The sequence below is a fragment of the Laccaria bicolor genome, genomic scaffold (assembly GCF_000143565.1).
Source record: "Laccaria bicolor S238N-H82 LACBIscaffold_42 genomic scaffold, whole genome shotgun sequence".
Lineage (NCBI taxonomy): Eukaryota > Fungi > Basidiomycota > Agaricomycetes > Agaricales > Hydnangiaceae > Laccaria > Laccaria bicolor.
In genome coordinates this window covers 113,153-126,338 of record NW_001889913.1, presented here as the reverse complement: position 1 = coordinate 126,338, position 13,186 = coordinate 113,153, and the positions used below count along the sequence as shown (strand labels likewise).

General features: G+C 40.3%; 1 protein-coding gene across 1 annotated transcript; it reads left to right on the top strand.

Annotated features, from left to right (window-relative positions):
* Window positions 1-4,864: 4,864 nt before the first annotated feature.
* On the top strand, window positions 4,865-6,132 carry LACBIDRAFT_332554 (uncharacterized protein; the record flags this gene model as incomplete). Its single annotated transcript, XM_001887119.1, has 4 exons — window positions 4,865-5,029; window positions 5,087-5,317; window positions 5,435-5,690; window positions 5,741-6,132. 4 exons carry the CDS (start codon window positions 4,865-4,867, stop codon window positions 6,130-6,132), a joined length of 1,044 nt encoding a protein of 347 aa, XP_001887154.1.
* Between the last annotated feature and the right edge of the window lie 7,054 nt (window positions 6,133-13,186).

Here is a 13,186-nt window from a genome sequence, read left to right as displayed (position 1 = left end):
CCTCACACCATACCATGGTATCAGGAACCATAATCTATTTTTATTTAGGCAGAGGAAGGCAGAAAACCCTCATTTCGAAGTTTGTTTACATATATTTACCAATAGCTTTGACTGAAGTGATGCTAAAATTTTGTAGTGTCCGCTTTGATGATTTCCTAATTGGGAAAAGCGTTACACTTTTTTCTGCCACACCTAATGTCAGGCACAGTGTGCAGTTAGGTTGGGAACTGTTTCCCACGCTCTTTGGGCCACTGGAGTTAGTGGCTAGCTTAGTGTTGTCATTGTTCATGACGATGTCCGCACTATTTCCTAATTGGGCCATTTCCTAATTGGGAAAAGTGTTACACTTTTTTCAGACATAGCTGATGTCAGGCACAGTGCGCATTTAGGTTGGGAACTGTTTCCCACGCCTTTTGGGCCAGAAGAGTTAATGGCTAGCATGGTGTTGTCATTGTTAATGATAATGTGCGCACTATTTCCTAATTCGGCCATTTCCTAATTGGGAAAAGCGTTACACTTTTTTCTGCCACACCTAATGTCAGGCACAATGCACATTTAGGTTGGGAACTGTTTCCCATGCTCTTTGGGCCACTGGAGTTAGTGGCTAACTTAGTGTTGTCATTGTTTATGACGATGTTCGCATATTTCCTAATTTGGAAAGTCATTACATAATATCAGTTTGGTTTGTACTGTCCGCTTTTTCACTACAAAAACTACTAGTGTGCGCTTTTTTCATTACTAAACTTTGTAGTGTCCGCTTTTTAGACTACAAATGCATGTAGTGTCCGCTTTTTTGACTACAAATGTTTGTAGTCTTTGCCTTTTTCATTACAAAGGCTTGTAGTGTGCGCTTTTTTGACTACAAATGTTTGTAGTCTCTGCCTTTTTCATTACAAATGTTTGTAGTGTCCGCTTTTTTCAACTACAAATGTCTGTAGTCTTTGCTTTTTACATTACATGAAGGTATATGGGGTATAGCTGATGTTTCACAGAAATTGACTGTAGTTAAACAGCTGGCAAACCATTCACTCTTTGTACCCTGCAAGGAATTACATTTAAGAGTAACTATGGGAAAGGGCAGATGGTTGCAACTGATTATGAAATAGAAAGGGAGGACAGCATAGTCCTGAAAGAGATCATGTTGAGGTTGGCTATGGTCAGACATACATGAGTCCCCAGAGATATGCAAAGAGTGTTGGAGATGATGAGAACATGACAGAAGCTGGTCAAAGGGAAAGTCAGGACAAGACAACTTGGGCATGAGTTTTGACATCTCAGTGTAGCCTCTTCTTACTTTCCATTTCATCATCATGTAATTCCCTGTATGGTACAAAGGCTGAATGATTAAGAGCTGTTTTGGCTAGACTCAGTTGCTCTAAAACATTGAGCTATATCCTCGTGTACCTAGATAGAGACAGGGGAAATATCTTTGTAGGCTAAAAAAGCAGACACTACAAACTTTGTAATGTAAAAGGCAAAGACTACAAACATTTGTAGTCAAAAAAGCGGACACTACAAACATTTGTAAGGAAAAAAGCACACACTACAAACATTTGTAATGAAAATGGCAAAGACTACAAACATTTGTAGTCAAAAAAGCGGACACTACAAACATTTGTAATGAAAAAAGCGCACACTACAAGCCTTTGTAATGAAAAAGGCAAAGACTACAAACATTTGTAGTCAAAAAAGCGGACACTACAAACATTTGTACTGAAAAAAGCGCACACTACAAGCCTTTGTAATGAAAAAGGCAAAGACTACAAACATTTGTAGTGAAAAAAGCGCACACTACAAGCCTTTGTAATGAAAAAGGCAAAGACTACAAACATTTGTAGTCAAAAAAGCGGACACTACATGCATTTGTAGTCTAAAAAGCGGACACTACAAAGTTTAGTAATGAAAAAAGCGCACACTAGTAGTTTTTGTAGTGAAAAACGGACAGTACAAACCAAAACTGATATTATGTAATGACTTTCCAAATTAGAAATATGCGAACATCGTCATAAACATGACAACACTAGTTAGCCACTAATTCCAGTGGCCCAAAGAGCATGGGAAACAGTTCCCAACTAAAATGTGCATTGTGCCTGACATTAGGTGTGGCAGAAAAAAGTGTAACGCTTTTCCCAATTAGGAAATGGCGGAATTAGGAAATAGTGCGCACATTATCATTAACAATGACAACACCATGCTAGCCATTAACTCTTCTGGCCCAAAAGGCGTGGGAAACAGTTCCCAACCTAAATGCGCACTGTGCCTGACATCAGCTATGTCTGAAAAAAGTGTAACACTTTTCCCAATTAGGAAATGGCCCAATTAGGAAATAGTGCGGACATCGTCATGAACAATGACAACACTAAGCTAGCCACTAACTCCAGTGGCCCAAAGAGCGTGGGAAACAGTTCCCAACCTAACTGCACACTGTGCCTGACATTAGGTGTGGCAGAAAAAAGTGTAACGCTTTTCCCAATTAGGAAATCATCAAAGCGGACACTACAAAATTTTAGCATCACTTCAGTCAAAGCTATTGGTAAATATATGTAAACAAACTTCGAAATGAGGGTTTTCTGCCTTCCTCTGCCTAAATAAAAATAGATTATGGTTCCTGATACCATGGTATGGTGTGAGGGTGCATGGTATGGTATGGTATGGGAGTGTGATACCATGGTATGGTATGGTATGAGGGTGCAATACCATGGTATGGTATGGTATGGGAGTGTGATACCATGGTATGATATGAGGGTGCTATACCATGGTATGGTATGGTATGGGATGGAATTGCAATACCATGGTATGGTATGGTATGGGATGGGATGGGATTGCAAAACCATGGTATGGTATGTTATGGGAGTGCAATACTATGGTATGGTATGGTATGAGAGTGCAACATGGGATTACCATACCATGGTATAATATTTTGATAATGGAGACTCTGACAAGACTTTGGATTGGACAGATTCACTTAGCTTCAATAAATTGGACCAACTATTATGAGAAAGAAGACTTTGGCCAAACACTCAGGACAACAATACTTGATTCCAACATATGTAGTGTTTAAGAAAATTGAGATTATATGATGGTGTTGTTGGCCATACTGTATGCTATGTAAGTAGGCAGGACTGTCTGATTGGCCCTACTGAGCAAAATATATTTAACCTATTATTGAAAGCATTCATATTAATGGCTTTTCAGGAATGAAAAAACCTCAATTGAACTGATTTTTAAAGGTTGGAGTTCACTATGTGGCCTCCACTTGGAATTGGAAATCTTAGCAAAAACCTGAAAGCCTTTTCACTTTTCTTTTCTTCTCTATGACCACTTCATCACAATAGATGTGGTTTTGTTTGATTTGGATGAATATTGTTTTAATAGAAAGGATTGGGAAAGATATGTATCATTAAATGGCTTTGGATGCATGGGAAAGCTGGGATAAAGCCTATTTAAACTCATTTTCAATAGATGGTTTGGACTATCTGGCCTCAATTTGTAGCCTAATATCTCAGAAAAAACCTGGAGAACCACCCCACAAAAAATGGCACCCAATGGACCAGTATTGCAGCCTGCAGAAATAATTTATATATTTTGGAAAAGGACCCCAGACACCCTATGTCAGCTTTGGTATGATGGTATGAAGTGACATCATACCATCTGGTATGGTATGGTGACATGGTATTGGTATGGTATGGTAACATGGTATTGGTATGAGTGGGGTATGGTATGGGTTTTCCATTCCTTGGTACCATGGTATTGGTATGGAGCTCATATACCACCCCAGAATGGGTACCCCCAAGGTACCTTAAATCAAGGAATTGATGTACCTCATAGGTACCCAAAAATGGGTGACTGAAGTGTCCACCCCCCATTCCATGGATTCCATATGGAATAACCTGGGGAGGGTAAAGTACTGTGGAAAGGTGTCTTTATGGGTGGTGCTTGTCAAGGTAACACTCATCCAATCTTTGAAGCTTATTATGTTTGTAATGACTTTTCTACTTAGCCTGGATATGAGGAGAGGATCGTTTGTCGAGTCCATTGGCAGCTCATGGACCCTAGATTTCCTGCACGGTTTCGACCCCCAGCAGTGTTCGGCTGGAAAGCCCTACGTGGTAGAGTATTCTTTGAAAATGGCACAGCGGAGATGATTAGACAAGTCTGTAATGGCATACCCAATGTGATGGTGTCCAAGATTTTCAACATACCCGATCCCAACCCCTCCATCTTCAATGTTCCAGATACTTATTGACCAAAACTTCATTCATGGGTTCGGCTGCACCGTGGAATCTACAAAGGAGATCTTGGCTTCATCTGGGAGGTTCACACTTCCCCCACATTGCTCATCAACCTCCTCATGGTACCATGCGTTGATTACAACCCACCTGCCACCAAAGTCAAAGGAAGCCAACTTATCGCCGATGAACAAAATGATGAGACAGATGACGAGTTTGCAGCCACCTACAAGCCCAATCATGAGCTAAATAGAAGAGCTAAAGCACCAGGGTGGCCTCCCCAAGCCCTCTTCAATCCAACACTGGCGAAGCAATGGTTTTGTCAGGCTTTTCAAGAACGCAACAGCTTGTACTTATTCCGCAGAGTATTGTACGACAATGATGGATATGCATATTTCTCGGAAGTCGACACGGATTGGTACACCGCAGAAGATGTAGTACTGACATCAAGGGAATTTGAGCTTTTTAGTGCCTGCTCAGACATTTCACTCAGCATCTGACAGCACACGATGGCGAGAATGTCAGCCGGGATCTTTCAAATAGGTGACGGGGTGAAAATCACCCATGGAGATTTGAGGGGGCTTTTTGGAACGATTGAGGATATAATGGAAAATGAAGCTGTCATTTCTTCAACGATGGAGGATGTAACAACTACTGTACCCTTTTCGTCCCTTCGAAAAGATCTCAAAGTAGGAGACGAAGTCTGCATTCTTTCGGGAGACCACAAAGGTGTTATGGGTTGGGTAGTGAATCAAGACGAGGACTATGTGTGCATCTTCAATGACAGAACTGGTACAGAGGTAAATGTCTTGCTTTTTGTTATATTATACTTCTTCTAACATTCTGTCATCCTTTAGATAGAGGTATCTCCAGGAATTGTCCAGTTCTTCACCTCCCCCTTCGTCTTTGGAACAGAGTCCTCGGAATTGAAAGCTCCCTTCACAGATGCGCAAAAGCGTGTCATGAAGGGGGACTCTAACAGTCATCTTGTAGGAAAACAAGTATTGGTCACCAAGGGGGATTTTAGAGGTTACCGAGGCAGAATAAAAAGCACAGTTGGTGAAAAAAGGGTCTTGGTCGAGCTTGAGGTGTGCCTCCAATGCCCACAAGTTTTTGACATTAGCTCTCTACACATCATGCAAGCCCTTTATTCTATTTTTTGAAATTGTTGCTAATCAACTTCCAGCGCCAACAAAATGCTTCAGCCACCCAGGCCTCGAGAGCTTCTCACTGATTTTACATACCCACTCGAACCAGCACCTCCGCCCAGTACTCTGGCAGGCTTTTTGTTCCCAGGTTACCCCTTTCCAGATCCGCAACCATCAGTCCCGTATCCCGCTGCTTTCCTGGTGCAGACTCCAGCCATTGCAGGGCCATCTACTCCATTTCCTAACTCGGAAGATATCTCTATGACCCCAGCTTGGAACCCAAGCTCACAAACCCCCTGCCGTGGCGATGATGGTAATTATGTATTTAATTTAAAGTCAAAGCTACTGATGCAATTGTGGCAGCCCCTTCTCCATATTGGCTCAGAGACAACTGCTTCGCCAACATGAGGCTGAGCCTTCGTCTCATCAACACCAACCCTAATTTCCATAGGGGCAAGCACAAAGATAAGTGTGGGGAGTTCAAGGGAGTAGTCGGAGATGCAGTGAAGGTCCAGCTCGGTTTCAGAATATTGGAAGTGCCATTTCCATATTTAATACCTGAAAGGCCAGAGTGCAAATCCCAGGTCGTTACCGTGTTTACCGGCCCACATAAGGGGTCGCAGTTTAGGATCAAGGAGTTTGGCGAAGATTTTTGTGGCTGCTCGATTTTGAAATCAACAATGCTTTTGAGGAAGGTTGATGTCAAAATCGCCACCAATCAACTGGTAGTCACCGCCCAAGACAGTCGACGATAAATTACTTATACCATAGATATATTATAAATACCTTAGAGACTTTTTTTGTATGTTATATGCATATCTTGGTGATAATCTACATAATTTTGACCTAAATGCGAGGCCATGAGGCATGCAAGACCAAACAATGACTTAACGAATGAACTTAGAATGAAAACCTTCGTTATGTATTTTTTAAACAACTTGGAAATATTGCATGTAATTTTTACATGTAACTTAGTGACACGGACCATGAAAGAAAAAATGACTATTTACATGACGGGTATTGCTACGGGTACCTGCCAACCCCTGTCACAGGTATGGGTTTGGCGAGGGTAGTGAAGATCAAACCTGTACCCCTACCCACATGTACCCTTACCTGCAACCCACACGGGTTGCGAAACCCGTGACAAGCACTACAATATACCCTCTGCAATATACCCCCTGCAATATACTCTCCACAGCTGCAACCTACCCTCTGCAATATACCTCCTGCAATATACCATCCACAGCCACAATCTACCCTCCGCAGCTGCAATCTTACCATCTGCAATCTACTGTCTGCAATCCATACCTCAGTCCCCCCATAGAAAACATATGCAGAAGTAAACAAGAGTACCTCAGCAGTACCACCCATTTACTAGTAATCATATGTATCAACTGTCTATTTAATTCTAGTGTCCTTTGCCCTAAACATGATTTTTGTATTTCTAAAAAATATGCAAGCACTACTCTTCCAGAGCAATTTCAAAGGCAGAACATATTGCTCCAGCAGTGCCATTTGAGAAAGATATATTGCTCCAGTGGTGCCATTTTAAAAAAAAATACATTGCTCCGGCAGTGCCATTTATGCTCTGGTGGTGGAATTTTAAAAAATAATACATTGCCCTGGTGCCATTTAAAAAAAATACATTGCCCTGGCGGTCGCATTTTAAAAAGTAATACATTGCCCCGGCGGTGCCATTTTTAAGAAAAATAGATTGCCCTGGCGGTGCTACTCTTGAAAAAAAATACATTGCTCAGGCGGTGCCATTTTAAAAAGTAATACATTGCGCTGGTGGTGCCATTTTAAAAAAATACATTGTTCCGGCAGTGCCATTTAAAAAAATAATACATTGTGCCGGCGGTGCCATTAAAATAAAATAAAAACATTGCTCTTGTGGAGCCTCTGAAAAAATTGCACTGCTGTGACAGAGCTTTATTATATATATATTGCTTTAGACCTCCAACACAGCTATTCAAAAAGTGTCTCTTATGAAAAGGCAATGTGTTTTTATTGAAAGGTGTTCTGCTGGTGTGTTATATTTAGCTGTATTTCTGGGGGGACATGATGTAGACAATAGTTAATGAAGGCTGCTTGTGTTTCAAAAGAAATTGCAGTATCTCATCACCTTGCAGTAGGATTCTCATTGTGATTGATCATTCAGTATATTTTTCAGTTGTAATGGCTCACATTCATGACATTTAACTGATGACTGCAGCCCTATCACTATGTATGATCACCATCTATGTCTACATGGTACACTGCAACTTCTGCCGCCAGAGGACAGGGTACACCACAATTGTCACCGCTGGTCGATGCTATGGATCAGGACATCTCCACCGGTGAGACACTACGCCGTTGGTGAAAAGGACAGCCAGCGCATGCTAGTGAGTCCCTGTAAGGATCGCGGCTGCACCATCACTAAAGGCACATCATAAGATTCAGGCCGTCCGGCTAGGCCCATGTAGTATGGTGTTTTGTCACGTCCGGCTACTCCATTAGGTAAGGCACAACATGACTAACATATGTGGCAGGCATTATCAACCTTACAATGTGAGTAACCTTACAAATGGGATTATCTACAAGTTATATGAAGTGCAGAACCATCTAGGCACCCACGGTAAGTAATGAGAGGCAATTAGATCAATAGATCTCTCTGAAGCAGCAGTCAGAACACATCATTTCGCTAAGACTGTAGTAATAGATAACTCACATACAATGGGAGCTCCTTGGGTGGACGACGATCCACCATCAACTGCTGAGCCGAAGATTGTGTTTTCCACCATAGATTGCAGTAATAGTTTGATGGTCACTAGTGGGAACCATTAGTTATGATAAAACTAAGGCAGTTGCCTACAGTGCTGTGTGTAAAATGCCATGGTTTTTTATGAAAAATCTCATATAAGGCTGGCAACTTGTCATTCTCATAATGCCTTGGATTTCTTTCATAACTCATAACAAACCATGGTGTAGCCAATTTCATTAGATATCAACCATTTTTCATTATCAATTTCAAATCTTTGCAAGGCATTTTTCATTTCTAATAGCCTGCATTCTTATTGCCTTTCATTTGAAATCCAGTGTGCTTTCATTGTATATTTCATTAGTTATTCTGTGCTCTTTCATTTTCATTTCATTCCTGATGTCATTGCAATTTTTCATTTAGACCTGTGCTTTCATTACTATTTCTCAGAATTCTCATTGGGATATTTCATTGGGTCCTGTGGCGCTTTCATTGCCCTTTCTTTGAATTTTCATTAGGGTATTTCATTCAGCTCTCTGGCTCTTTCAATACCATTTCTTTGAATTTTCATTGGGATATTTCATTGGGCCCTCTGGCGCTTTCATTACCATTTCTTTGAATTTTCATTAGGGTATTTCATTGGGTCCTCTGGTGCTTATTTCTCTGAATTTTCATTAGGATATTTCATTGGGTCCTCTGGTGCTTTCATTACCATTTCTTTGAATTTTCATTAGGATATTTCATTGGGTCCTCTGGTGCTTTCATTACCATTTCTTTGACTTTTCATTAGGATATTTCATTACCCTTTTGTTACAATTTCTTAAATTTCTCATTAGGATATTTCATTAGGCTCCTTGGTGCTTTCATTACTATTTTTAGCTTTTTCATTAGGATATTTCATTGGGCCCTTTGACACTTTCATTACTGAAAACAATGATCATGTCACATGGGTTGTTGGGAGGGTGATCACATGACAAATTTCCTAAAATAGTCAAAAAATGAAAGTTGTAGCTCTTTACTGTAGCTTCCAGAATCTGTTTGAATTATGTTCTGAAGTGCTTCCATTGTGGAGATATGAGGTAAAAGAATTTTGTTACCACCAGGTTTTTGTGACCTTTTTGCATTTTTCTTCATGAAGCCAGCACCAAACAATATGATTTCAACAGATTTAGAAATCTAAGAGAAGAGGCTGCAATTATTATATCATGGGAAAAATAACCAAAAAAGGAAGTTGCATACCCCAAAAGGGAAATTGACACTGACAGACTGCCAAGGATTAATGATAGACCAGATATAGACTACAATTATGCTGATAGACAAACTATTGTCTGCTTTTTAAGACTACAAGGATTTGTAGTGTCTGCTTTTTAGGACTAAAAAAGTTTGTAGTGTCCACTTTTTAAGACTACAATGGTTTGTAGTGTCTGCTTTTTAAGACTACAAAAGTTTGTAGTGTCTGCTTTTTCAGACTACAAAGGTTTGTAGTGTCCGCTTTTTCAGACTACAAAAGTTTGTAGTGTCTGCTTTTTAGGACTGCAAATGTTTGTAATGTCTGCTTTTTCAGACTGCAAAGGTTTGTGACTGCAAAGTTTGTAGTGTTCTCTTCTGACATTTAGTTTGTACTGGCCTTGACTATGTATATGTTCATGGGGACATGACTGAAGAATTGATATGCATGGTCAACCTTTTGCCATGGTTGCAACATCTGCATGCCCCATAATTGTCTTTTACATTGAAGAGACCTGTACCATCCTTTCAAATAAACCATTGTCCCATGTCTGACCTCAATCAAACTTCTATCCATATCACTAGCCAATGGTCTCTGTGTGTCCATTCTGAATAATTTTCTGTTACTAGTTTGTCTCTATCTGCTTAATCAGTCTTAACTGAAACTCTTTGAAAACTACTAGGGAGTGAATGATGGAAGGCTGTCTCTTCTTCTCTCCTTCTTTACACTTATTCAGGATTCAAGTGAAACACAAGTTACATAGAATCTGGTGAATCTTTCCTGTTATGATGTGAGATTGGTGGTCAGTGTTATAGCCTTCAAGAAGATCATGTCAAGGTTGACTAGACACCCTTCCTCACAGAAAAAAGACTGATGAATGGGAATCATCTGGTATGGGCAGACAGAGACCAGTGGCTATTGACATGAACAGAAATTTGGCCAAGGTCAGAGATAGGATGGTGGTTTGTCTGAAAAGATGATATAGGTCTCCTCAATATGAAAGACAACCATGAGGCATGCAGATGTTGCAACCATGGCAAAAGGTTGACCATGCATATCAATTCTTCAGTCATGTCCCCATGAACATATACATAGTCAAGGCCAGTACAAACTAAATGTCAGAAGAGAACACTACAAACTTTGCAGTCACAAACCTTTGCAGTCTGAAAAAGCAGACATTACAAACATTTGCAGTCCTAAAAAGCAGACACTACAAAGTTTTGTAGTCTAAAAAAGCGGACACTACAAACTTTTGTAGTCTTAAAAAGCAGACACTACAAACCATTGTAGTCTTAAAAAGTGGACACTACAAACTTTTTTAGTCCTAAAAAGCAGAGACTACAAATGCTTGTAGTCTTAAAAAGCAGACAATAGTTTGTCTATCAGCATAATTTGTAGTCTATATCTGGTCTATCATTAATCCTTGGCAGTCTGTCAGTGTCAATTTCCCTTTTGGGGTATGCAACTTCCTTTTTTGGTTATTTTTTTCCACGATATAATAGTTGCAGGCTCTTCTCTTAGGTTTCTAAATCTGTTGAAATCATATCGTTTGGTGCTGGCTTCATGAAGAAAAATGCAAAAAGGTCGCAAAAACCTGGTGGTAACAAAATTCTTTTACCTCATATCTCCACAATGGAAGCACTTCAGAACATAATTCAAACAGATTCTGGAAGCTACAGTAAAGAGCTACAACTTTCATTTTTTGACTATTTTAGGAAATTTGTCATGTGACCACCCTCCCAACAACCCATGTGACATGATCATTGTTTTCAGTAATGAAAGTGTCAAAGGGCCCAATGAAATATCCTAATGAAAAAGCTAAAAATAGTAATGAAAGCACCAAGGAGCCTAATGAAATATCCTAATGAGAAATTTAAGAAATTGTAACAAAAGGGTAATGAAATATCCTAATGAAAAGTCAAAGAAATGGTAATGAAAGCACCAGAGGACCCAATGAAATATCCTAATGAAAATTCAAAGAAATGGTAATGAAAGCACCAGAGGACCCAATGAAATATCCTAATGAAAATTCAGAGAAATAAGCACCAGAGGACCCAATGAAATACCCTAATGAAAATTCAAAGAAATGGTAATGAAAGCGCCAGAGGGCCCAATGAAATATCCCAATGAAAATTCAAAGAAATGGTATTGAAAGAGCCAGAGAGCTGAATAAAATACCCTAATGAAAATTCAAAGAAAGGGCAATGAAAGTGTGCCACAGGACCCAATGAAATATCCCAATGAGAATTCTGAGAAATAGTAATGAAAGCACAGCTCTAAATGAAAAATTGCAATGACATCAGGAATGAAATGAAAATGAAAGTGCACAGAATACCTAATGAAATATACAATGAAAGTGTACTGGATTTCAAATGAAAGGCAATGAGAATGCAGGCTATTAGAAATGAAAAATGCATTGCAAAGATTTGAGATTGACAATGAAAAATGGTTGATATCTAATGAAATTGCCTACACCATGGTTTGTTATGAGTTATGAAAGAAATCCAAGGCATTAAGAGAATGACAAGTTGCCAGCCTTATATGAGATTTTTCATAAAAAACCATGGCATTTTACACACAGCACTGTAGGCAACTGCCTTAGTTTTATCATAAAGGTGGTAGCCACAAGTCATTTGAAGAGCTTCACTAAGCACGGTGGAAGGATGCCAAAGCCAGGCTTGAACAACATGAGATGGACTTGTGCACAATAAGGGTTCAGCATGAAGCTTTTGAGGGGGAGGTCAGGAATATGATGAAGGTGACGCCAGCTGCATTGGAAGAACAGGTCAAGAAGTCTATGGCCGAACTTATGAACCAAGTCCACCAGGCCGAGCAAGCACAGGATACTCTGACGCATTTCAGATGCAAAGTCATGACTGATGCCCAGATCGATGTGACCAAGGGGACGGCTGATATCGGCATCAACACGCTGAAGGGTACTATGGATATTGGCGTCAACACCGATCGATCAGCAGAGGAATTGGTCCAAGCAATGAGCCCGGCCCCAATCCAATCAGCAGCTCCGACGCCAGCACAAGCTTTGAGCCCAGCTCCAGTTCAATTGGCAGCTGTACAAGCGTTGAGCCCACCTCCAATTTCAACAGCTCCGAATCTGGATCAAGCTGAGAGCCCAGCCCCAATCTATTTGGCTCCAAAGCCAGTTTGTGCAACATGCTGTGGCAGATCACCCTCTCCCTTCACAGTTGGCACCAGGAGGTCTCCTCGGCTGATAGCTTCATCTGGTATGTCCCCTACTTGATAGTAATGATTCAACATCTAAATGCCAGTTAGATGATCATCCTATAACTCCCACTATTGAAGATCCGCAATGACTACATACTCTATATTTTGTAACACCCCCTCTTATCTTGTAACTTCTTGTGAATATAAAGGTTTTTTGTGTCATGTTCTTTGTAAAAGAGAAAAAGTACTGCAATCTTGAAGGAATACAACCAATCTGAGGGGTAAGCATTAGGTTCAGGGAACTCTGCCAAAGTGCTTTAGTACTTTTGAAAGGCCGGATTGTGTTCAATTTAGAAACCACAAGTATACATAGATGTCACTATAGTACCATAACAATAGAAATTGACAATTGTCCCAATAAGTCATAGGGCTACCCCAATGGGCCCAATACACATGGACACTATGGATCCATACCTGGGACCAATGGATGTTTACAGCATATGGTATTAATGTGTGGCCCAATGCATATTCTGCAGATGTGGTTATTGCCATAATCAATGGTACCATAGGTACCCAAAGTATAATCTACAGAATGGCCAAATGTTGGGCCACATGCATTCAAGAGATCACCCGAAGCATTGACATGCTGACTGCAAGT